Source organism: Drosophila kikkawai, chromosome 3R (genome assembly GCF_030179895.1).
Source record: "Drosophila kikkawai strain 14028-0561.14 chromosome 3R, DkikHiC1v2, whole genome shotgun sequence".
Taxonomy (NCBI): domain Eukaryota; kingdom Metazoa; phylum Arthropoda; class Insecta; order Diptera; family Drosophilidae; genus Drosophila; species Drosophila kikkawai.
Genome location: NC_091731.1, coordinates 10,801,477 through 10,827,997, shown reverse-complemented (window position 1 = coordinate 10,827,997; position 26,521 = coordinate 10,801,477). Strand labels below are relative to the sequence as shown.

At 43.4% G+C, this 26,521-nt stretch overlaps 1 protein-coding gene across 6 annotated transcripts in view; it reads left to right on the top strand.

Moving 5' to 3' along the window:
- The first annotated feature begins 37 nt into the window (after positions 1-37).
- Atpalpha (sodium/potassium-transporting ATPase subunit alpha) overlaps positions 38-26,521 on the top strand; it is a 28,967-nt gene continuing 2,483 nt past the window's right edge. The window contains exons 1-10 of one of the 6 annotated variants that reach the window (XM_017181196.3): positions 10,382-10,799; positions 11,902-12,057; positions 15,049-15,129; positions 16,504-16,635; positions 16,704-16,970; positions 17,042-18,823; positions 19,201-19,416; positions 19,888-19,982; positions 26,024-26,198; positions 26,271-26,503. In XM_017181196.3, coding sequence (XP_017036685.1) covers positions 12,046-12,057; positions 15,049-15,129; positions 16,504-16,635; positions 16,704-16,970; positions 17,042-18,823; positions 19,201-19,416; positions 19,888-19,982; positions 26,024-26,198; positions 26,271-26,503 — 2,993 coding nt within the window. In that variant the 5' untranslated portion in view covers positions 10,382-10,799; positions 11,902-12,045. Of the gene's footprint in view, positions 103-10,381; positions 10,800-11,901; positions 12,058-13,720; positions 13,818-15,048; positions 15,130-16,503; positions 16,636-16,703; positions 16,971-17,041; positions 18,824-19,200; positions 19,417-19,887; positions 19,983-21,203; positions 21,299-23,639; positions 23,735-26,023; positions 26,199-26,270; positions 26,504-26,521 lie in introns of those variants that run through there. The other 5 variants (XM_041776693.2, XM_017181195.3, XM_017181194.3 and 2 more) reach the window with 5 other exon arrangements.

The window sequence follows — 26,521 nt, the reverse complement described above, 5'->3', positions numbered from 1 at the left end:
AGTCTTTTTAAAGCTAAAGAAAAAAGCCATATTCGCATCAACTCGCCTGGCTTGAAGTTATATATCTATATCTATAACATGGCGTTAAGGTCGGATTACGAGGTGAGCGCTGCAATTAAGCCAGAATTAACTACGAAAAGCAAGTTAAATTAGTGTAAAACTAGATCAGTGCAAACAATTGATAGGCCGTGACGTCAGGCGGCCGAAACGCTGAGCGGGCGTTGTTTTTAGTGGGAAAAATCGAAGCCCGTGCTGGTGCTGCTGTGAGTGTGTGTGCGTGTATCTGTGTGTTGTGTACGTTGCTGTTGTTGTTGCTGCTGCTGCCGCTTCTGTTTCTATTTGTTTTGTTGTTGGTGTAAGAAAAGCAGCAACAACAAAGCTGCGGCGACGCCCTAAGACGGTGTTTATTAATTGGTGAATTCATTATTCCTGAGAAAGAACTAGAAGTTACATATGTGAAGAAGGCTAAAACTGGACGAGATACTTATCCTATTGGATGGGATTATCTGGTATCTGCCGTACCTGCTCGATCGTTAGAAAGAGCTCGAGATTTTTGTGTTTCGAATTCGGTTTCTCTGCCGCTCTTCCAGTCTCTTTTTCTCTCTCTCTCTCTCTCTGAACCGCCTTCCAGGTGTGGTGTGCGTCGTTTTTTCGCCCGTTTGTTGTTGTGGTTTTTGTTAACCCTTAGCTGGCATGCGCAGTTTCCATTTCCACTTTCCAGGCCAGAAAGCTCTCCGCTTTTCCGTGTGCCTGGAATTCTTCCACTTTTCTTACTTACATAACCGGTGCTGCCTGCCGCCTTTTCCCCCGACCACGCCCTCGCATCGGGCAGATTTCATTGCGGGAATCTGTGGAGCCCCAGAAGTAGCCATCTCCACCGCCTTCCTAGCGTTCGGCTCTTAACGTTTACTTTTCCATTTTCCGTTTCCATTTTCATTTCCCACTTCCCACTTCCCACTTGCTACTTCTTTCCGGAATCGGTGTCATTGGGGCGAGTAGTGTGGCAGCTAATTACCCCCAAGCACACACACACATACCCTTATTTACTCATACGCAAATCGACGTACTTTTTCCGTAGTTTTAAGCCGCCCTTTCCCGCCGATTATTAGCCAAAAGGCCCCAAACCGATGACGCCACTTAATTACACCGCAGACATTAATGAGTTACGCTCTCTCCCCTCAGGGCTGCTGCTAGTGGTTCTAGGGCTAGACCTCCCACTCCGGCTCCCCTTGCCCTCCTCCCCCTGAGCCGAAGCTCCATTGATTTTGGGGCTTGTCTAAGGGCAGGGCACGCACACACGCACATACGCAGTGCCACGCACACAGGCCGATGGCAGCCTGAAAGTATGCTAAACTATCTGCGAGCAGCCGGCAGCCACTGACAACGCACAGTGGGTCGATATATGGTTTTAACATATTGAATTAAGAACTAGTTTTTTTAATTATAAGAATCTTAAGCTAATAATGTATATGTTAAGATAGTTCGACTCCCGCGAAGTCTTCTTGATTTTATCAAGAACTCTTTTAAAAAAAAAAATAGGCACTAAATTAAATGGAATATATAAAGATATTTTTAAGGATAGAATAATTTGTTAGAACTCCAAAGAAACCTGACGTGATGAATTTGTGATTAAAAAAAAACTTGGAAAAGTTACTCCCTCCACCGAACTGCTATTTAAAAAAGTAAAGAATTTTCTTCTTGATTAAAAGATAAACCTGAGTATACTTGATATACTAAGGTCAGACGGAAGATAGTTTGGTTTTAGACTCAAAGCAATCTTATCTAATCATTTGATTCCGAACCGTACTACTTTTAATATAAATGTATACGAGCATATTTATGTATGTGACTCCTAAAAATGACAAAGAATAATAGACGAATAATTTGCTTAACCAACATAAAATTTTCTTAGTTGAAGCCCACTGTGCTTTGGGAAATTCTATTATGATTTCACGCACAAAATCCGAGTAAAGCTGAGTTATGGACCCCGTTTGCCGCCTTACTCCCTCGCTGTAGCTTCTTTCTGTGTGCTGAGTCATGCGCTTTCAATTTAAGTCAATTTAAAAAAGCACAGCAAAAATCAAGAAACTACAAGCTTACTATGCTGCAAGTAGAAACACACAGACATGGTAATGAAGTTGTCTTGCTCTTGATTTGTCCCCGCTGGGTAAATGACACGGAATTGAGGGCCAGGCGAAACCAGAACTTGTCTGTATCTGAGCGGTTTATCAGTCCGAAAATGCAGATAAAGCAATTAAGCGTTTACGGCCAGGCGGCAAACAGAAGAATATTCTAACCCCCCTCGTATTAATTACTATCAGCATTGACATGCATCACATTCCTCGGCATACATGCGGTTATATTTCTGTTATTATGGCCAGGTATTTTTGGCACCTGCACGGCTCGGGACGGGCCTCCGTCTCGCTGTCCAGTTTCACCCGGCTTGGGCCTCAGTTTTGAGATTTTAATTTGGCTGTTTAGCTGCTTAACAGTTTGCTGACGGCCATAAAAAGGCGACACCGATAATAATTACAACTGGAAAATACCAGAAAGGCGTCTGCCCGAGGCGGTGACTTGCTTTCGGGGCTTGTCTTTAGTCGACAGGGCAATCAAAGCGTGCCAACAAAATAATATTGACCATTTTAATTCAATTACACGCCAATAAAAATCTAATCAACTGACAATGGCGAACCGTTTGAGCTAGCTGGTGGCTGGCCGCGGGTGGGAAAAATCCATTCCATCCGCCGGCATCAATTGGCAGTCGTCGTCGTCGTCGCAAGACGTGGAAAATTAGCGCCTCTGCTCGCTCGCCTCCATTGGAAATTGACTGTTTGCTGTCACATCCGAAGATTGCACTCGACAAGGACTCTGATTTGTTTCGATTCGGTGCGATATTTGGCACTGCCGGCCCGGCTTGCGTCAATGGGGATGGATGGTTTTAATTACCGCGATTGCATAAGCAACAGCCAGGGGTCTGGTCTGGGCCCAGTTTTAGCTTCCCAAGTGTCTGTATCTGTATGTACGGACTGCCACTATATTTACCTTTCGTCTGCTTATCAGATAACGAACGCACACCCAACACTTGTAGATTAGCTCTGTGACCGGGACGTTGATTTATTTTCATTTTCATTCGTACTTGAGTTTTGTATTTTCATCAGTGACGGTATTATTATTATTATTTTTTAAGAAATAATATGGGTACTACTAGATACCATACATAAGCACGTGCTTAATACTACCCTATTTAGGATTTATTAAATTTCAAGAAACATGTTATTTTATTAAAAACCTTAAATTGACTGGGAGCTTTAGTTATATTTTCTCAGGGCTTTAGCTTGTAACCTGGGTAAGAACCTTGGCAATTTTCCCATTACTTATTTTCTTCTCTATTTCGGGGTCGATCCATCACACGAATCCCAAGAGCCTTCAGGGTAACTAATGCCCGAAAGGGTTGCTTGTTCAGCTATTTTTATTTTTTTGTTTTTTTGCGAGTACCTGAGAACACGATTTAGTACAGACCATTGGAGTGTACAGGCTCAACAATGGAGCTGTTGTTCCCCACTGGTTCAAACGAGTTTCGAGCAGTGCCCGAGATGAGATCTTTTGAACCCGACTTGGTACACACACAGTGTCACGCACTTAATACTGTCTGAGCGACGACAATTACCGCAATTACCCGAACGCATTGTGGGAGGAAGTAAACGAGCTGGGCCGAGATTAAGGCGGTTCGTCTGCTCAATCTGTAAGGCCGAAGGAAATGACATAACTGTCAAATATTCGCTGGGCTACTCAACTCCACTGCTGCCCAGATACTTTGATTCAATTGCCGGTCGAAATGGGCAGAGCATAAATAATGAATAAACACAGAAGGCCGGTGGCGGGCAAGAAAGTAAATAAATAAATCCCGCTCGAACTCGATGGAATTGGATTCGGCTGCCCCCGATCCGTGGGATTTCCTCTGGCTCTGGAGATTCATAAAAAGTGGCCACGCATGGAATCATGCTTCTCGAGCGCCAAGAATATCTGGCATTGAAAGGCATCATTGGCATACCTGCAATAAACGCGAAAATCTTGGCATTTCGAAATGGAAATGGAAATGGTTTCCAAACGATCCAGACAATTGAAAGATTGTTCGAATTCTACCAGATCCAGATGATACATGTGTAACTCAATTGTGAGTGAATCCGCCGAGTCTGCAGCCTGTATCTGTATCTTTTTATTCGCACTTTGCCTGCGGCTTGACGCTCCTTAAATCGTCATAATAAATTTTTATTTAATTTAATGCCGCATATGTGACGACAATATCAACAATTGCTGCCACTTGCACACTCTCGCACTGCCCGTAATTTGTTTTAATTTAAATACAATTTAATACACGGCGCTGACGTTGCCCTGCCACTAGCTCTCGCATTCGCGATTGCTCCGAAAAGCCTTTGGCCGAATGCAAATGCAAACAAATCAAATGCAAAGTGGCCAAATCGAGCCCAATGCCAATGGGCAGGTGGCAGAGGCAGGCGGCAATGTTTGCCCGGTATTTTGGCCATCTATCGGCTTCTGCTGTCCGACGCAGTGGGAGCCGAAAATAACCGGGCTTTGAGTCCGAATCAAATTATCGCACTTGCCGATAATGACACCATAATAGTAGCGAATAAGTCGGGTAAACAAATAACCGTCGACAACTGTAATTGGTTTTGGGTTCCGCGGCACTTGAGGCGAACTGGTTTGCGTCGTGACTGGGTGAAGTGCGTCAGCAGATGGCCGATGGATCGCACAGATAGCAGATATCTGATAATGGTCAACCGACTGATATTCGCTATGCGCCATTGGCCATTCTTCATTCCTGGTTGCCAGGCAGCCCAGCCAGGCAGCCTTGATGCGGGGATCTGGGCACGGACCCTTGTATGTATTCCCACTGTCTTCCAATTAGACGTGCCAACGTGCCACAAATCGCCGACTACTGCCGCTTAAGTAGGTTAGCCAGCACGCTCTCAATTGAGGCTGATTTAGTGCAAAGCGGTTCATTGAGCGGTGGCGCGTGTCAGCCCGATGCACCCACCTCAGCCACTCCAAGGCTCTCGGAAAAGATGGGGTTTCTATCGATTAGTGGGTGCCAGTGCCGCGGGGAAGAGAGTGCCACATGAATAAGCTCTTTTTAGTTATCAAACAAAGTTATTTTTTGTAACGTTTGCTATAATAAATCGAAATTATCAACGATGGCATTATCTTTACCATTCAAAAAGTTGTTCCTATTTTACGTCATTCAAGGTTTTTTTAATTTAAACTGTTTGAATCAGAAAATTTGATTTATAAAATGCAAAGACAGTATAATTAAAAGAACTGGTCGCTCTCTTACACGGTTTTCAACCGGTTTTATATGATATGCGAATTACTATAATACTGCTTCATAGATATTCATATATATTTGATATTGAGATACTTTTATATGTGTGTTTTGTCAGATAATACTTGCCACGATGCTGATTGCTGAAAAAAATTCTTAAAAAAAAACATTTTTAGCATATTACTTACTCTGACCAACTGATAAGGATTATAAAGTTACTCATCCCATCCCTTATACTTGTTTCCAAGCATTACAGCTTCCACAAAAGCTCTGCTATCAGTTAACTTTATGGAGATGAACTGGCAACTTGTTTAGGACCCTCTGAGAATACCATAAAAAGTGTATTTCATACATTTAGCAAGAAAACGAGGCAAATCACTCTGACTGTAACATCAGCCCCCGCCGAGCAAAGCTCATTTGGCCAACATATTGGGCCTCCTACCCCAGAACCCCCAAGAACGCCTCTGCGCCGTCCACACAGACGGACAGAGAGACAGCTTCCAGGCAATGACAAGTGCACACACGCGCTGAATGGGCTATAGAAAATGCCCGTGCTATACTAGATAGCTGCTTTGCTTACTTTATTATTATGTATATTTTAATTTTGATTAGAATTTATTGCTCCATTTTCGGACGAGCGAGAGCGGTCTCCGGCGGCTCGCATTACCCAACTGAAACTCAAAGCCAAACGCTGCCTGTATCTGTCCGTATCCGTATCTATGAGATGCGATGCGATGAGATGGGATGGAATGGGATGAATCCAAGACCTGTGCCCGCCCACAACGATGCAGCCCAGTCAGCTGCTGCTGCTGTCCGCTCCCGCAAAACCGTGAAATCGGATTCACAAGGTGGTCGGGACGGTGGAAGGCGAAGGCAGATGTACAGGCTTATGCTTTCCATTGCTCTACTAAATTAAACGTGGAATAACAATTGGTTTTTTCCGGGGCATTTCATTCAATGCTGCCCGCCGAGAGATGCCAGTGACTTTCCTTCATCGTTGTCGTTGTCGTCGTCGTCGTCTAAGGCTTTTCTCATCTTTTTAACTACTATATGAGATGGATGGCCGGTCGCTTCTTTACAATGGGAATGGCGCAAATTAGACGATATGCTCGTAAATCTATTGTCATAAACGCCTACGAGGAGCGACGAACAAATTGCTTAGAATGGCATCATAGACTAACTAGAGCCGGACTCTGACTTTGGGTACGCAGCAAGTTTACACGATGCCTTATCGCGACTTGAGCTCGGAGATTTCATTGTTAAATCCATAAAACCTCGAACAACCTGCCGCCATTCGGATTGCATATTGCATATAAGTCCTATGACCAATAAAACCCCATTTTCGTTAGTGAAAATATCCGTGTGTTTATACCTTTTTCAGGAATATACAAATACACGATGAGCTCCTCGCACGACCATTGTCAAGACGTGGCCATTCATGGCAAGGAGAGAACCCCTGCGGGCTAAAGGAAATGCAGGGCGGAACACGGGGGTCACACATTTTAATCAGTGCTCAAGTACAACAGAGCATTGTCGGCTTTATGGCTCATTCGCTGGTACATCGGGGCACTCGTGATGGCAGTGATTATGCTGCACTCGATCTCGGACTTTCTGTCGCCGTCTCTGATTTCGTGTCGCCGCTCTGGCCCAGGGCCCAGGTCATGAACGCCATTATGCAACCGAAGCGAGGTCCGCCGCCCACTTTCTGGTCCACTCCCCCTCGGGGGATTGCACTTGCCAATGGCAATTAGCGGGCTGGCCAAAGTTTTAGCTTCTGGCTGCCAAACCAACTTGCACGCTCATCCTCTTTTCAAATGGAAAAGTGCGAATGCAACTCCCACCAACTAAAGTGGAGATTCCAAAACAGAAACCATGGAAAGTCACCTAGCAGAAAGGATATTCTGAATGGCTTAAAGGTTTTTTAACAAGTTTATATTATAGACTACGCTTTTAATAATAAATATTTCAGAAAAAGGATAATCGTTTTAGTATATATATCATTTTCAAGAAGTGCTTAAAAAGCTCTTACAATATAAGATAAATCGGTTCCAAGATGTTCTTCTGTCGATTTGGATTTGGGGAAACCTAGCGCTCTCTGGCTTGATCTAGATTAGAATTGTGCCTCGAGCTGCGGCAGTGGCTTGTTGACTTTGACACCATGCAAATTGGTAGAGTCATCAGCGCCGCTCCGCTTATTGATTTTGCCTAAAAGTCATAACTGCCAGGGGAACAGACCCTTTCTGTTCTGGCCAAGACAAGCCACCCGCCGCTCTAGGCCGCAGCCATAATTTGCATATTGATTTTTCAGCATGCTGGCACTCGGCGTTTCCCAGGCCAGGGGGCGACACGTGGCGGGAGCGTGTCCGTGACAGGTGTAACACCCAAATTGAGCTGTTCCAGCCAGGGACCGTAAATAATTATTATGAGTTTAAAAAAATTGAAGCCCAAAACAGTCTCCAAAAAAATTGGAAAAAATTGTCATAAGTTAAATTTTCATGGCGAATTCAAAAACAAGATAAATGTTTTTTTTTCAATTTTTGTATAAAAATTACGCAATAACTTTTATTTTCAATTTTTATTATATAAATTGAAAAATAAGAATTATTCGATAACTTTTATTTTAAAAATTGAAAATAAAGATTGAATCTATATATCTTTTGATCCGTAGAAGCCAGATCCAATATATATGTATATATATGATCTACACATCAATACCTTTCAGATGGTATACAATAAATATGTATATATATATATATATATATATTGGATCTGGCTTCTACGGATCAAAAGATATATAGATTCAATCTTTATTTTCAATTTTTAAAATAAAAGTTATCGAATAATTTTTATTTTTCAATTTGTATAATAAAAATTGAAAATAAAAGTTATTGCGTAATTTTTATATAAAAATTGTGAAATAACTTTTATTTGGTAATTTTTTGCTTTTTTAATTATAACCGTTACAGTCCCTGGTTCCAGCGAATATCTCGGATTGACTGATCGATGATGGCCAACTCGATATATAGAACGCCGTCTGAATGCGCCAGTCTGACCGATGGGGCAACCGCACAGGTTTGCCCGAGGAAGCCCTCGTCAGTTGACCATTTGTCAGCTGAACTCATCGGTCGAGCTGTGACGTTATTCCCATAAGGAAGCGGCACGAGTTGATTCACACATACATAGTATATAAATATGTATCTATAGGTCACCGCTACGATATCTGAAAAGTCCTATAACTTTATCTACATATGTATCTCAACTGCCATTCCGGTTGCCAAGTGTTTTTTGACGTGTCATTACATAACTTTGTTTTAGGCCAAAACTCTTGGGGGCGCACAACTGGCTAGCACGGTCACTTAACTCGACATTTGTTTATTTATTTTGGCCCCAGCCCCCTGGCCCTGTTGATGACCCACAAATTGAGTCAGAGTTCATCTGGCCAAGACACTCCTTTGGCGGATATCACATGCGATTGGATAAGTTGATAAAACGGGCACGATTCCGGTCTGAAATCTGATGGGCCAAGCGGATCGATAGGGGAGCCACCCCTCGGCTCTGAATCAAATAGACAGAAACTTTTTCCGCTGCCTTTTTGCTGGCACGATGTCTTTTATTGATTTTCCGTTGGTATTTTCTGCACAGAGCAAAAATACACCCAAATTACACCTTACAATTGGCAATTGGCCATAAAAATTAAACATTTTATGACTTGAAGAATTAATACATATATAATTATATAATTAAAGGATTTCTGAAATAAAGTATTAGACGTTAATATTCGGAAATTGTATTAAATCGTGCAGTGACTTGAATTCTTCTGAAACTAAGCATAATATTAGCCCATCTTCGATATTTTAGTGACAAATATCGATTATTAATCTTAACATTTAGATATCAAAATTCTCACCATCTACCAAGAAGTATATTAGAAATGCAACTAAAATTCTACAAAAAAAGGTTTCCCGTATTTAAATCAGAAAAACCATATGGTACCGATTTTATATTTGAAAGTATAATTCAATATATTTTTCAAGTGCATTACTCGTTGGCCAAGTGCGTATACATGTGAGTTTGCCTTTTAACTGTGTTGGCGACATTACGTGTAATTAAACTCGAGTTACTTGAGCCCCAAAATAGACTCAAGGTCCGAATGGAAAATTGCTCGAGTCCTTAAACCGGCAGTGGTGTCATTTCAGACCCCCAACCCCCAGCCCAAGTTCTTGGATGTGTTAAGTAAGCAGGGGAAGTGTATTCAGATATACTCTGGATTCTGGGCGCTTCGCTTATTATTAAATATGGAACTGTGCTTCTGTTAACGAGCCACATTGATTTACTGCTACTTTGGGGAGGTTTTCCACTTGGCCCCGGGATTGTCCATCCGACTGGATGTTGAATCTGAGTCTGAATAATTGAGGGGGTTGCGGATTGGGGCTTGCTGAAGTGACGTCATGCGAGGGCTCGATAAGGCGACATTCCCAAATGCCAAAGCTGTCTTGGCGTGCCCTTTTTATCAAACCCAACTCGAACTCGAACGCTTTGTTTTCGTTATACAATTTATGTAGATTTTTCGCTCCCCTTCGGCACGCTCTTTCTCTTTGTCTCTCTCTGTCTCGTTGGCTCCACAAAAGCCGCCACCCCCTCACCGCCTGCCGCGCTCCAACTGACATACATTCCGCTGCTCTGAGCTGCGCAGCCAACCCCTGAGCTGTTCTCTCGCCCACAGCCCCCGCTCGCACTGCTCCAGTTTCGAAGAGCTCTCCGCCCTCTCCGGGGGCTTCGCCTCTACCCTGCCACCCATTGCCTGCCTCACTTGTCACACTGCCATAGATTTTTCGGCTGGAAAGCTCTCAGCAACTGTGCACTTTTCACAGGCGGCTGAGCGGCGGTGGAGACGAACAGGCAGCGGAGGGGGCCGTACAGGAGAGCGGGTGGAACATCTGCTGGCGAAAGCTCTCGCCGCGCCGCAGCGCCGCGCCGACGTCGACAGAACGTTCTATCCGAGAAAGCTTAACCACTCGCGGCGCGCCGAAAAGTTTCAGTCGAACGTCGAAACCGAACTGGGAAGGTCCAACTGTAGCAGCAGCTCTCGTCTCTTTGTCGGGTGGTACAGTACAGCTCTGCTCCCCGCCTGCCCGCCCGCCCGCTCCCCGGCGCTGGTGTGTGCTCCGCTGCTCTGCTTACACAATAACTGTGCATCGATTGAGTCCAGCGAGAAGAGGAAGCAGCAGGACTAACTCGAACGCCGTTCGACGGAAGGAAGGAACACATAATAGCCTAGCCGTAGCAAAGCGACCGTGTGTGATCAGTATTCGTTGTCTCGTTCCAACGCGATTCGGTTCTAGTGCTGAAAACAAGTTCAATACAGCTGCTAACGGGGTAGTTTTCTGCGAAAGCCCCCAAAACAGAATTCGCAACGCCAAGCGCAAAAATTGTGTAATAGCCCCCGAACGTGTAAAAGGTAGAAAAAAGCAACAAAAAAAAAAAGTACATAAAAAAACCAAGAACTTTCCATGTCCGCTCAACTGCAGCGCCCACCGACCCACCGCCCGCCCCACTAGGGGCGTTGAGAAAACGGCAACGTCCTTGTACGAAATCGATTTTTCCAAAACTTCATGCCTGGCGTAATGGATATATACACTTGTATTTGTGACCAGAAAAAAGAGAGAGAGCGGGGATCGAAAAGAAACGAACATTGTGTGTGCTTGGGACGTTTTTTCGAATTGAAAAATTGGCAAAAGTGAAGAAAAATGCATTTTCGACAATTTTGACAACACTTTGCCGCAGTGTAAGAGTGATAGTGCTTTTGTGTGCGAGTGTGTGCCACTGAGATTTTCGTCTGCAAAAATAATGTTTTTCCGTCCTTTTGATTTGGCATTCTATTTGGCGTTCATGTCCGTCTCTTTATCCGTCCGCTTCCTCCGCGTCTCTTTCATTTCGCTATCCTCCCGCTCTGTGCCGTTCCGTTCTGTCCGTCTGACGTACTTTTGTGGCAATGAAATCGTTTAGATTCAATTGACGCGATTTACATTTTGGAATGGCAGTAATTTCCTGGCCACCCCACACGAATGAGTGGGTATGGATTTGGCCCCCCGCTTGGCGATTTCATAATTCCACAGCACAGAGTGCCGCCAGAGTGGCAGGCAAGAAAAGAGGGGCAAAGAGCAGGAGCGGGAAAAAGTCTTGGAAAAGTTCGAGCACTTTTCCTGGCCACTCTTCGAACTTGCGCCTCTAACGGTATGTCTCTCGCGCTGCGCTGTTTACCGTCGAGCTGGCGCTTTCTCTTTGGCGTCCGCTCTCTCTCTAGCTCTCACTCTCCCGCTCTCTCTGGTTTTACCATGTGCCGTCGTTACTCGGTATCCTGGAAACTGCAGCCAGCCTGCATTTCCACACTTCCATGAATTTCCACTTTCCCGTGACTCCGTGCCCTTCCAGCGGTCCACTTGCTGCTCCAACCGCCTCGTCCTTCCAGCGCCCGCGTATCGTGCGGGTTGTTGCATAAGCCCGTACTATTTTAACCGACTTCTTTTTCTTTTCCTTTACTTTTTTGCATCTATTTTCAGTTTATTTGTTTTATCTTATTTTATTCTGTTGTTACTTGTTCATCGTGTTTTATATTTGCACACGCCGTCGTCGTTTGCTTTTTCGTTTATTCATCGTTTCACTGTCTCGCCTCTAATAAGTTTAAACAAGAGTCCACAGACATTATGAGTGCTCAGGTGGGTAATCAAAGCTGACCAGCTGAGGAACACCTCACCCTATTTACGTATTTACCTCAATCATTCATAATTTACACCGACTGCATCGGGCATGATTAGTTTAAGCCGCATTATCATTTTAAGTTCATCTAATCCCGAGTCAGGGTTGCATAACGTAGAGTAACTAGGACCGCCCGTTGGTTTCTTTATGGGAGAACTCCGTTGACAAAGTGTGCCGTAAGGACAGAAGAACTGCCCTCTAGAGGAGGCTGTGGCTCTTCAAACAGAGCATGCAAAACGTGCGAAAATTAAGCAGATAATTAGCGGGGAATTGTTAATAATGTTTAAATTGAACGCTTCGGGAACAGAGATCATTAGCGAGTCAAGCTCGCCGGATTCTAGAGGCGGAGCGATATCTGTGTATCTGGGGTTCACAAAAACAAGTCGAGTTCACAGATGGATAGATACGGCCAGGGAGAAAATGCATCTCGATACCAGGCACGATCTGTTATCATGCACCAAAACTGGTTTCTCATTGGAATTTTTTTTATTTTGGCTGCTCGGAAAAAATGAGCCTAGACAAATAGTTTCGATTTCCGAGTGGAATGTATGATTGGACATCTCCCCCTTGCAATGGTCCGAACACTGAAAAACTTGTTATTAATTAGAAAAACCAAAAAAAAAGTTTACATTTAATATTTCAAATAGTAATAAATCTTCAAAAATGGGTTGAATAAAGCTGAACTTCTAGAAAGCTCCTTTAATCTTTAAAAACCTAAAATTCTGTCATGGTTAAAGTTTTATCCAAGTTTTATAATACTTGTAAGTAAGGTTTTTTGTTCTGAAAATTTTCCTTTGTCTACCTGTAAGCTTGAGCCGCTCAAATCTGGTTTCAAACTGGTTCAAACTGAACTTGCACTCACCTGCCGGCTTATGCACCTTACCTTCGAGCGAAAGCAATGTGGCTGGCGGTGACAATTGTTCGTTTTCGGCTACGCCCGCAGCTTTACACGTTTCCCAGATACTTTTGCATTGATTGAACAATTAGCGCGTCAATTCTGTGCGCCGCTCTTCCTCCTCAGCGTCGTCGGGTTGTTGTAAATTGATATTCAAGTTCAAATGCCAAATGGTTTGCAGCGAAATGTGCGCGAACCGTTTTAGCGGTGGGGAAAAGCAGCTGGAGCGCAGCCACAGATACATTTGTATCTGTTTGCCTAATTGGCTCGCCAGAAGCTAGTATCTGGCAGTTCGCAGTTCGCTGTTTGCCGTTTGCTATTTTCCATTTCCATTCGCGGACTTATGTAAGCTTTTCTGTGCTGTGGCCGGCCAGCAATCCATTGTCGCATTTTGATTTATATATATCGCCTCGATCTCCATCCTGGACCCCAGACCCAGACCCGTACCCTTGTTTCCACATGCTGTGTGCCACTTGGCATTGTTTCGGATCAATTGAAGCATGAAAAGCGCGATTAAGTTGAATTAATTTGTATAGGAAAATCAAAATTAGCGCCATTGTGGGAAAGCCACCCGCTTTTCCGCTTTCAGCCGACAAAGTCACGGTTAACAATTGTTTGCACTATCAGAGGCAGGTTTAGCAATTAAGCTTAAGTTACGCTAAGCGGACTTTAACTAATTTTAATATCTTAACTCTATTTAAACCTCATCGAACGCCTCCAGATTGTCTAGCACTTGAGGGAGAATCTTAAAGATAGAGCGACTACAGGGACGCAGAGCTAAGAGATACGAAAAGCACATCGATAGTCGTTTGAACACTCGCCACAGTGCGTAAGCCAAAAAGTAGAGAACCTTTCGGTACCCATTAGCCCCTCGGGCACGATTCTCGATCTATTTCATGCTGGCGTCGTGTCCCCAATTGAACCGAAAGCCCGAAGAGCAAAAGCACATACATATATACACGTAATATATAATGAAAATAAATAAATCTTGAAACGCCAGGCCGTGAAACGCAAAGCCAAACAAAGCGTAAGATTCTCGAATAAAATCGAATATAGCCGTAAGTTGGCTGCCATGTGAGCACGACAGGTTTTCCCCTCGCCCACAAGTTTATTAGCGTACACACATATACATAGGTACATAATTTCTCTCGGGTCTTGTGTATTTTTAATTAATTTGATTTGATTTCTTTCGGCTACTCGGTTTTGCACGGCCAAACAGAGCAAAGTCTGGTGTTTATATTGCATATCTTTTGAGTTGCCTTTCGCTGACGCTGACGCTGACGGGTACGCTCTCCACTGGCATGTTTTGTTTGTTTTTTAAATAATAATAATAATGAGCCGATGAAGCGCACCATTAGTGAGTCAGAACGCATTGCAGATAACGCTCCCCGATCCGAGACGAGGTCGAATCTTTGCTACTGCGGGCTGGAAAGCCCTCCTAATGTAGTTCTATGTATATCGCATGATTCATTGTCCTTAGCCAGCCTTGAAAACTTTTCCCATATCCCATTTGTGCTGAATCATCAAAACAATCAAGTGTTGCTAGGCAATGGGTAACCGCAAACCCTCAAAGCGTCCGTAGTTCCAGTAGACTATTTTTGTTATGTTACATTCATAGTTATGTCTCTCATAAACCTACATATATACTTTGAATACATTTATAATTACTTTACGCATCCAAACATATTATATTTTCGATTTATCATACGTATATTTTTATATTTTAGTTATTCACCTCCCTGATAAAGTGTTAAATGGTGTAAGAGACGGTTATTAACATGTTTAAAAAATAATATTTAGCATTCATTCGAAGCTGTTCTAAACAAATTAATTATTATTCTACCATTTATCACTTTATCGGAGTTGTTTTGTATCTTAGTCATATAGTGTACGTCTTGCATTTTTTGTATGCTCGCCTTTCGTTTTGTTTCGATTTTTGATTTGTATTTCTTCCCGTTTTCGTTCGCTTGTTCGCCCATCATCGACATCATCAATCAAACACCACCCTCCAACCCACCCGATATCGAAACCGAATCCAAACCCTCTGTGCGCGTAGCATGGGAGAGCGGACTCCTATCGAGTCGCCACGGTTATAGCCACCGATGACGACAATCGCACAGCCGATGGTCACTACAAGGTAAATCGAATTTTCCTCACTCACACTCACACATGTGTATCTATGTATATATGTATCTCCCATTCGCCCTATTTATGTCTTTCACTTTTCACAGTCCGCCTTCCTTTCGATTTTATGCGCCTTACTAACCCATTCCCATTCCCGTTCCCATCGATTTCCCTTTTCCCTGTCTCTAATTGCACTTATTATTTATTATATTTCTTGTGTGTTATTTGGGCATGCATCCAAAATGGCATTTGCCGAGTGCGGTTGACATTTAGAGAGAGTCGCCGAAATGTTTACAGGAGATATAAATAGCTTTTCGATATGTACACATAACCGTGGCCAATAATAATGCCATAAATATGGCAATTTCCGATTTTCTCGAAATAAATTTTCCATCCTCTAAAGCCACTCGAACATACTTAATCTTTTATATGAAATGTTTTCCTTATTTTGAATTAATACAAACAGATTTTTAGCCGGCTTTCCAAGAATTTCCAAATGACCAGTAAAAAGTACTTTATTTTGTTTGCTATTTTTTTGTTTTTTTGTTTCGCCTTGATTGCATGGCAACCCCAACAGTGACGTCAGAGAGCCAAAAGGCATTGCGCGTGCTTCTTAAAAAAATAAAAAGAAATACACTTATAGCCACTGTTAAAGATAGAATGCCAGACACTAGACAGCTGCTTAGTCTATATATAATATAATATATCTGAATCCATTTTATTTTATTTCGGTGTTTTGGCCAATTCGAAGGCTTCCGAGGTCAGCCAGTGCATAGTAAATATGTATACATTTTTAGCGGCCGCCATGTAGCAAAAGTTAATTTTCATTCACTCTTTTTTCCGCTAGTTTTTCCTTTGAATTTCCTTTTGTTTTGTATATCCACGTAATATATATGAATGCTTGTATAATTGCCTGTCGCTTTGTGTTTTCTGCACCTCAATTCATTTACGTGCTCTTCTCGTTACGATCGGAGAGCGTAATTTAGCGCGCATTTTGCATGCCTTAGATTATCGGAGCTATAGAGCGATCGGTCGTTTCGAATATTCTCACGCTCGAGCTCATTTCGGAATGGGCTCGACCCCGAGTAGCACCAAGTATTAATTAGTACTGGGTAAGTGCCCTCCTGGGCTCAGGTAATATCTAATCTATCCCTAACTCTACATGGTAAATGGTGTACTGGGACTCTATATCTTCCCCTATCTCTTCACTCCTTAACAAACTCCAACACTCGTGGTATAATTGAACACTCTTCTGCGTCTAATCCGGGTCTTCTACCAAGGCATGAAGTAAATCGAAACTCGTGTCGGCTTTTGGGTCTATCGCTGCTGCTGCTGTTGTGCACCCAAAGACTTCCCCCACTAATGTATTTCCCTTTGAATTGAACAGTCAAGACGCAAGATGCCGGCCAAAGCAGCTAAGAAAGAGAATTTGGATGATCTCAAACAGGAGTTGGATATCGACCATCATAAAATCTCTCCTGAGGAATTGTATCAGCGCTTTCAGACACATCCCGAGAATGTGAGTAGACACCTAGCCTTGTGCTTGACATAATACGAACTAAGACCTATGATCGATCTCCTGCACAGGGTCTAAGTCACGCCAAGGCCAAGGAGAACTTGGAGCGCGATGGTCCCAATGCGCTGACGCCACCAAAGCAGACGCCCGAGTGGGTGAAGTTCTGTAAGAATCTGTTCGGTGGCTTCGCCATGTTGCTGTGGATCGGTGCTATTCTCTGCTTCGTGGCCTATTCGATCCAGGCCAGCACCAGCGAGGAGCCGGCCGACGATAATTTGTATCTGGGTATTGTACTTTCCGCTGTCGTCATTGTGACGGGCATTTTCTCATACTATCAGGTGGGTTTCCCTTGAAGATGCTCCCTTGAAGGGTTTGCTTACTAACAGCGGTGTGCTCTTCTGTTCTGCAGGAATCGAAAAGTTCAAAGATCATGGAATCGTTCAAGAACATGGTACCCCAGTTCGCCACCGTCATCCGCGAGGGCGAGAAACTCACGCTGCGCGCTGAGGATCTCGTCCTGGGCGATGTCGTTGAGGTGAAGTTCGGCGACCGTATCCCCGCTGATATCCGCATTATCGAGGCGCGCACCTTCAAGGTGGACAACTCGTCGCTGACCGGCGAGTCGGAGCCGCAGTCCCGCGGCGCCGAGTTCACCCATGAGAATCCTCTGGAGACCAAGAATCTGGCCTTCTTCTCCACCAACGCCGTCGAGGGCACTGCCAAGGGCGTGGTCATCAGCTGTGGCGACCACACCGTCATGGGTCGCATTGCTGGCCTCGCCTCCGGTCTGGACACCGGCGAGACGCCCATTGCCAAGGAGATTCACCATTTCATCCATCTGATTACCGGCGTGGCCGTGTTCCTGGGCGTCACCTTCTTCGTGATTGCCTTCATTCTGGGCTACCACTGGCTGGACGCCGTCATCTTCCTGATCGGCATCATCGTCGCCAACGTGCCCGAGGGCCTGCTGGCCACTGTCACCGTGTGCCTGACCCTCACCGCCAAGCGCATGGCATCCAAGAACTGCCTGGTGAAGAATCTGGAGGCCGTGGAAACCCTTGGCTCCACCTCGACCATCTGCTCCGATAAGACCGGCACCCTCACCCAGAACCGCATGACGGTTGCTCACATGTGGTTCGACAACCAAATCATCGAGGCCGACACCACCGAGGATCAGTCGGGTGTTCAATACGATAGAACCAGCCCTGGATTCAAGGCGCTCTCTCGCATTGCCACTCTCTGTAACCGTGCCGAGTTCAAGGGCGGCCAAGATGGTGTGCCCATTCTCAAGAAGGAGGTCAGCGGAGATGCCTCCGAGGCAGCTCTGCTCAAGTGCATGGAACTGGCCCTGGGCGACGTTATGAATATTCGCAAGCGCAACCGCAAGATCGCTGAGGTGCCATTCAACTCCACCAACAAATACCAGGTGTCCATCCACGAGACCGAGGACTCAAACGACCCCCGCTTCCTGCTTGTCATGAAGGGCGCTCCCGAGCGTATCCTGGAGCGCTGCTCCACCATCTTTATTAACGGCAAGGAAAAGGTCCTGGACGAGGAAATGAAGGAGGCGTTCAACAACGCCTACATGGAACTCGGAGGACTGGGTGAGCGTGTGCTCGGCTTCTGCGACTTAATGCTGCCCTCCGACAAGTATCCCTCCGGCTTTAAGTTCAACACCGACGACATCAACTTCCCCATCGATAACCTGCGCTTCGTCGGCCTCATGTCCATGATTGATCCTCCCCGTGCCGCCGTGCCCGATGCTGTGGCCAAGTGCCGCTCGGCCGGTATCAAGGTCATCATGGTTACCGGCGATCACCCGATCACTGCCAAGGCCATTGCCAAGTCCGTCGGCATCATCTCCGAGGGCAACGAGACCGTCGAGGACATTGCCCAGCGCCTGAACATCCCCATCTCCGAGGTGAATCCCCGTGAGGCCAAGGCCGCCGTCGTCCACGGCGCCGAGCTGCGTGATGTGTCCAGCGATCAGCTGGATGAGATCCTGCGTTACCACACCGAGATCGTCTTTGCCCGTACCTCGCCCCAGCAGAAGCTGATCATTGTCGAGGGCTGCCAGCGCATGGGCGCTATTGTGGCCGTGACTGGTGATGGTGTCAACGACTCTCCGGCTCTGAAGAAGGCTGATATTGGTGTTGCCATGGGTATCGCCGGCTCTGATGTGTCTAAGCAGGTAAGACAGCTAACAGTTCCGATAATTCTGATCCTGTACAAATATCACAAAAATTGGTCATCAATTAGGAACATTATTTTGACATCAACTTTGGATTAACATTTTTATGTATTAATAACCCAAGATATTATTTAAATATTTTTTACGCCCCTTTAATCGAAGTGTGTACCTTAGAAAGGATGTATCTGTGGGACTTACAAAAAGTATTTTAAAATGCGGATTTTTCTTTGTGTATCATCTTAACTCATGTTTTTTGGTTTCTGTGACAATCTCGTAGTAAGTGAGTCGAGAAACACTTATAAGGATGGCGCAATGTGGAGCTGATATTGTCACAAATCTACTGTGAATGTGTAATCTAACCTTTCGCTCCTGTGCAGGCTGCTGACATGATTCTGTTGGACGACAACTTCGCCTCCATTGTGACTGGTGTGGAGGAGGGTCGCCTGATCTTCGATAACCTGAAGAAGTCCATTGCTTACACCCTGACCTCCAACATTCCCGAAATCTCGCCCTTCCTGGCCTTCATCCTCTGCGACATACCACTGCCACTGGGAACCGTGACGATTCTGTGCATCGATCTGGGAACCGACATGGTAAGTTTCGCCCGCCGCCCCAAGCCCAGTCCAAGCTGAAGAATGTTATGTTAACGTTGCGATTAAGTCAAACTCGAGCTCTCGAGCAAGTTAAATGTAAAGTTGTAGCCCAACCGAATCGCGGTTAATTACTGTTAAGAACTAGTCTCTAACGCACACTCTGAACCGCGAATCAATGCACACTGGCGAGCAGATACCCGCCATATCGCTGGCCTACGAGGGACCCGAGGCGGACATCATGAAGCGCCGACCGCGCAACCCAGAGATCGACAACCTGGTCAATGAGAGGTAATTCCGTTGCAGTTGCAGCAGCTCGTGACCGATCATCGCCAGTGCCAGTGCCAGTGCTAGGCTATCCGAGTAGTTTAAGTGCTCTGTCCCATGTCCCAACTCTAGGCCAAGCCCAGAACTGAATTTCAAAATTATGTAAACCGTTGCTAATGTACCTACCTGCCATAATCCAATACTTAGGTGCCAGCCATTTCATTGGCCTACGAACATGCCGAAGCCGATATTATGAAGCGTCCGCCACGTGACCCCTTCAACGATAAATTAGTGAACTCAAGGTGCCAATCAAGTCAATTTCTACCCCACACTAATACACACACCACACACACTCACCACTCACCCACCGCCAACCTAATCTCAACCACTAAAGCGACAAAAGTCTGAACTAAAGAAAAAGCGCAAAGCAAGAGAAACCCATATAAATATAACATATGTCTTATGTGTATGTGGCTGGATTGTAATTAGCATAAGTTGGCCTAAACGAGAAGCGCGCAAACAACTAACAAAAAGCCGTTGACCCGTTTATGGTTTACTAAACAACCCAACTAACTCTTAAGAATGTCATCACCACCCACCAGCTTTCCTCTCCGATCTCTCATCTCTCTGTAGCATATTTTCCCATTACTGGTGGCAGATATCGATCATGCATTCATCTGTACATTTCGAGTACTTCCCCCCATACCCCACCAGTCTTAAAGCCCCATGTATACACACACATCCAACTGCTCCTACTTACTCCATGCACAATTCAATCAATATTCCAAACGAATACCGCCGAACTCATTTGCCATCTTCTGAACGCTCTAAATGTTAATTGGTGTGCGTCGTATTTCGTTATTATCTCACAAAATACAAAACAAAAACCAAAATTAAAAAAATCTAAAAAGTCAGAAAACATACAATGTATCGATCACCATTTTCGTTTTGTGGTGTAACTAACACTGAGTTAACCGTAAGATTCACCACTCGACGTTATTTGAATTAGACAATTGATTGGCATTTGCAATGGATTTTAAGTTCGTAAGATTTGGCAAAACTTTAATATCAAAATTACCAATTGCACACGATTCGTAGCAACTAACCAACCCAACCAAAAGTATTTGATTTTTCATGATTTCATGATTTAACTCGAGACTTATCATTGCCTTATGTTTAACTCTGTTCGTCACCCCACCACATCCTTCAAGCATTGATTATTGTCCTTTAAGTCTCTGCAGCAGCAGCCTAAGGTAGATCTAAGGGGCGGGCTCTCTAGACTATATAGAATTTATCTTATAAGACATGCAAACCCCTACCTTTGCGAAGCAATGGTCGTTCCCTCAGCTCAGCAACGGATTTTCAGAGTTTTTGTGAGATTTTGAAGCAAGCATAAGCAGGAGCGGACGAATGCGTTTATGTTTCCATAATTTATCGTATTTAATTTCATTTATTTTTTCCACTTCAACCAACTACCAACAACCGAAAAAACCAACCAACAAACGTTCGTTTGTACGGTTTAGGTGCCAGCCATTTCCTTAGCTTATGAGACGGCTGAATCCGATATTATGAAACGCCAGCCGAGGAATCCATTCCAAGATAAACTGGTCAACGAAAGGTAAATCTCTCTCTCTCTCTCTCTGATGGTCTACAATCAATTACAACAACTACTACCAGAACAACCAATCAAAAAACAACAGCAAGAACCGAGTCAATTCTTATATCGAAAAGTAAAAGACACATATCCGAACGCCTCTTCTGCAACTCTATGAACCACCAATAAACCTCTTTTTTGTCACGCAACTTAAAGCAAATTGAGTACCATTAACTTTGAATTCGAACTTTGGACGGCCAAAGATTTTAAAGCAAGCCAAAATCCAAAAAAAGAACGCTTTCTTTCTACCTACAAGTCGAAGAAATTAAAATCATTTTACTCCAATTTCTCTCTATATTATCCGCTATATCTCTGTCTTTCGATATACTAACTAAACTAGCTTAAGTATTCCTTGGTTGAATGTTGATTATTTGGATATAACTCCACCAGTGTTATTATTATTCATGTTTTATGTTCCATGTTTGATTTGGTAGCTTTTCGTTCAACTTCTGTTAAGTGTTTCCTCGTTTTACCTCAATATTCTTCTTCAGATTCTTCTAGTGATTCTTCTCTGATAATTACGTTCAAATAGTACAAAGTAAAGTTCAGTGCGTTTAGTTTAATATCAATATAACATTGTTCTCGATCAAGGGCGTCTCCTTAGAGGATTCGCCGCAACATTTTTTGTAAGCTATTCCCTAAGCACACTCACTGGGCTGGAAGAGGGTCCGGCGACTGTCAAATACAATGAATTCTCTATAAAGAAACCCCATTACAAACTATTATTATTTATGTATTTATTGATTTTAGTACCTTTGATTCAAATATGTATGGCATTTGATTGATTTCCGTTTGGTTTTTGCAATAATGCAATATATATCAAGTTATCTACGCTGATAAATGTATTACAATGTATTAACAACTACATATGCATAGCTACATCTTATTTATATAATCTCTATAGGTTTTTTGCAATCTCTTTCCAAGTACTTTTTTGATGATGGAGATAGGTGCCCCTCGGCCAACGTATCAGACATACAAATTTTGCACTTGATTAAATAGAAAGTTAACACTCGATTAGGAGTACATTTAAATCTATCCTCGTTGGTCATAAACTCTGTTATTTTTCCTCTATTTCTCTGCTTATATTTTGAAAACTTTCGCTCTCTTTTCCACCTTTTTCTACAATGCGACTTCTGCGCCTTAACCTTTTTTGTGGATCTCTGAACTTATGGTTTCTGATGATCTTATATTCTTTATTTGTATTCCTTGACATAACTTGGTTTATTTGAACTTATGTTCTACTGTAGAGCTTCTACAGATCTATGTTCTTTGTTTACTTTTGAAGATCTTTGTTTTTTGCGGTGCGAAGGTAAGTGACGACCATCTTGGCGATTCCCCGAAAGCTGAGGGAATTTCCTGTACATCTCTGAGCTCTTTTTCTGGGATAAATATAGAAGATTACTAAAATCCGACTCGGATCTCTTCCACATTAGTACTTAACTCTATGCTAGACCAAGCAGGCCTATTGTTAACTTAGTGAGTCTGTAAATTGTATCGAACATGTACGTTTCTACTTATGCTAACTATTATTATCGGTAGAAACCTTTCAATTTCGGCATCACTTCATTCACGACCCTCTTACTTCGAACTTAGACCTAACTCGACTCATTCAGCACATTCTCTCAATCAGTCAGCCAGTCAGCCCAGAGTTTGCTCCAATCAGTCATTCATGAACGGTCTCCTTTTGAGTTGTAGTCAACCGACACTCACACCAACCCCCCGAAACGAATCAGAAGCACACGAAAATTGTCCCCTAGTTTTAATAACGATAATTTTAAATCAACTAAGCGCAAATTAAGCTCTGAAAACATTCACATAAAACCCACAACTACTACAACCGCCCATCCAACTACCCACCTGCTCTTTACTATATATATGTAGCGACTCTACTGTTACTGGGTGCTCCATGCTCTATGCTCTTCTGCCCTAGCCTTAACTAGTCTTAGCTTCGTAAGTACGCGGGAGCTAAGATACATTCAACATGCCTCATGGAGGGGCACTGCCCCCCACCCGAAACCCTACCCAAACTACTCTGTCTATCTGTTACGAACTACTAGTGAATATTAATTAGCGTATAAAGAACAAGTATTTATTATTCGCCCGCAAGCATATTTATAAAACTCTTTTATACAAATATTATTACATATATATTTGTAAACTTTAATCAGATTTTCCTTTTGTATTTCCCTACATTCTTTCAACTCTTGTTATGTCTTTCTTTTGATTATCAAACAAACCAACTAACAAACTTGCAACTTGCACAAATACCGATATAACCATTATAATTGCCATAAAACGCAAGATTCCGGCCATTTCACTCGCTTACGAGCAAGCCGAGAGCGATATTATGAAGCGTCAGCCGAGAGATCCGTATCGCGACAACTTGGTGAACCGCAGGTCAGGAAAAACTTAAAAATAAGGCTTTACAAAAAAAAAAAAAAAACAAAAAAAAATCCAATATCCAAGTGTTAACCATCTTTTAGTTGATTAGTTGAGAACTAGAAAATGAACAAACATGCAACCATCTTTTACTTTTGTCAAATTTTGAACTTTGTTTGATGTGTTGTGGTCGCGCGTTTCTTGCATCGTAATTTGGCCAACAATCAGGCAATAGATCAATCGATTCCCAATCAGTCTATCAACCAATCAACCGAATGCTAAATTCCAAATTTCGCCCAGAAACTTTTGCGACTGTTTGTTCGTTTGCTGATGCGTTTCTGCGTTTTTCTTTGTTTTAAATCCAACTTCACACATTTGAAAATCGAAAAAAAAAAACCAATAAATTAAACCAAACTGTTTTATCTACTGTTTTGTGTTTCACATAGTTTCCTTTCTCTCCTGTTTCTATGTGACCTGTCTTTCCTTCCTTATGATTTCCGTTTCCGTTATGAGACTCTTAATGTGGAATGAAATTACTTTACCATAGATATTTCGAAAACAAAAAATCTAATGAAATTTACCTATTGAAACCACCTACTGTTACATTTATATACTTTCCAAAACCCAAATTCTTTAATTTACATTTGATTTTGAGATGGATAACCCCCTCTATGTATCTCCCACTTAACTCCCTAACTTTAAGTGTTACAAACATTTGTGTTGTGTTCCTCGCACAACATTCTGTGATCCGTACACAGATTTATCGTGTGTGTGTGTCTCATACATTTATTCGGGAACAAGATTCCACTTAAAAAGTGTCTGTTGTTCAAACAGTAGTAGTGCCTCAAAAAATACAAAGCAAAAACCAAATGCTGCTTCTAGAGAACTTGGCAAAGTTAGTTCAAAGAAAAACGCTCGCTCCAACGCTCGCCTGCATAAAATACAAAATACAAAATACACTCGAAAAAAAACACACACACCACTCACACAACAAACAAACAGAGACAAGCAAAAGACCGACTCAAAACACAACATCGAAGCTTCTGCGTTACTCTTAGACCAGTTAGTGCGTTACTTGTAGATGAGTTTGTTCGAGCCAACGACAAAACGAAAATCGCTTCAGTTGTGTTCTAGATACACCACATGATCGTTATATACATTCAGACTCTGACCACCAATGTGGTGCCCTGTGCCAAGTCGCGGTAAGTCTGATTTCAAGGGGGAGATGGTTCCGTTCTGAAAGTACGTCCGTAGGTCAACGACGTGACTACAATGGCAACGCGGAGTTTGGTTATCATTTTTGTGTGTGCAATGCTCTTGCGTGTTTATCTCTCTCTTAAGTTTGTGTTTAAGTGTAAGTTTATTTAATTGCGTTTATGTTTTATGTTGATTTTAATCGAAACCTCGTTAAACGTAAGTAAACGAAAAGGTTGTAGAGCTGCATTCGCCTATCCTAGCTGCAGTAGATGTAAATAGCACGCTTTAATGTCTTCTTGGGTACTGTATATGTGTATGTATGTCCCGTATTTAGCCGCATGTTTAACTAGCATTAACAATGACTTTGCTTTTCACATCCACATCCAAGCAAAAAAGAAACTATATAAGAAAGCCAAACAGTTCAAACTGCAAACTATTCTGCGCCCTCACGCTTCTTGAGCAGTATAAATAGTACGATTTGCTTTTGCGCGCTCTTAATGCAAACGAAAAACTAAATGAAACTCAGATTCAAATGAGATTCGATCAGACACAATCCACGCTGTATAAAGTAAAGTCTAACACCATTAAATCTAAACGATAAACATTCATTGCTTAAACAATCCATAAATGAGCTTCAAGGTAAAGTGGCACTAACAATCTAACTGACTAACCCCGAGTACGAATTGGTACTTGGATCGAGGACTGGACACGATGACAGCGGTCCTTGGGCAAGGTTTTTGTTGCTCCCTAAGTGTTTTGTGTTTGTGTTCCTCTCCTACCCTCTATTCTTTCTGTTTGTGAAAACTTTCACCGCTTATTTTCAAGCATTTGTTGTTGATCTTCCTGAAATTTTCACCTTTGATGTTCGATGAAAAACAAAAACCTTGGCCAAGCCACCGCGCATGCTCCCTGTCCGATGCCCGAAAACTTTGCCGCTAGCCACACCGTAACGAGAAGTGTCTTGCGTCCCGAAAACAAACGAAACCCCACACAATTAAAAAAAAGAATAATGAAAATACCTTAGCATACCCTTGAGAGTTGTCTAACGTGCTTTATCTATTTCTCCCCACCTCCACCTTGACCCGCCACCTTGCCCCTTGACTAATCTAGGTTGATTTCGATGGCCTACGGACAGATCGGTATGATCCAAGCTGCCGCCGGCTTCTTTGTGTACTTCGTCATCATGGCTGAGAACGGCTTCTTGCCCAAGAAACTGTTTGGCATTCGTAAGATGTGGGACTCGAAGGCCGTCAACGATCTAACTGACTCCTATGGACAGGAATGGGTAAGTCTTCGAGCTCGGCGGATGTATTTTGTTAACTTCAGCGCTCATTTCATGTCATATCTTCACTAATAGACCTACCGCGACCGCAAGACCCTGGAGTACACCTGCCACACGGCCTTCTTCATCTCGATTGTGGTTGTGCAGTGGGCTGATTTGATTATCTGCAAGACGCGCCGAAACTCCATCTTCCAGCAGGGCATGCGCAACTGGGCTTTGAACTTTGGCCTCATCTTCGAAACCGTGCTGGCCGCGTTCCTCTCGTACTGCCCGGGCATGGAGAAGGGTCTGCGCATGTACCCCCTGAAGTGAGTGGTCCCCCTGAA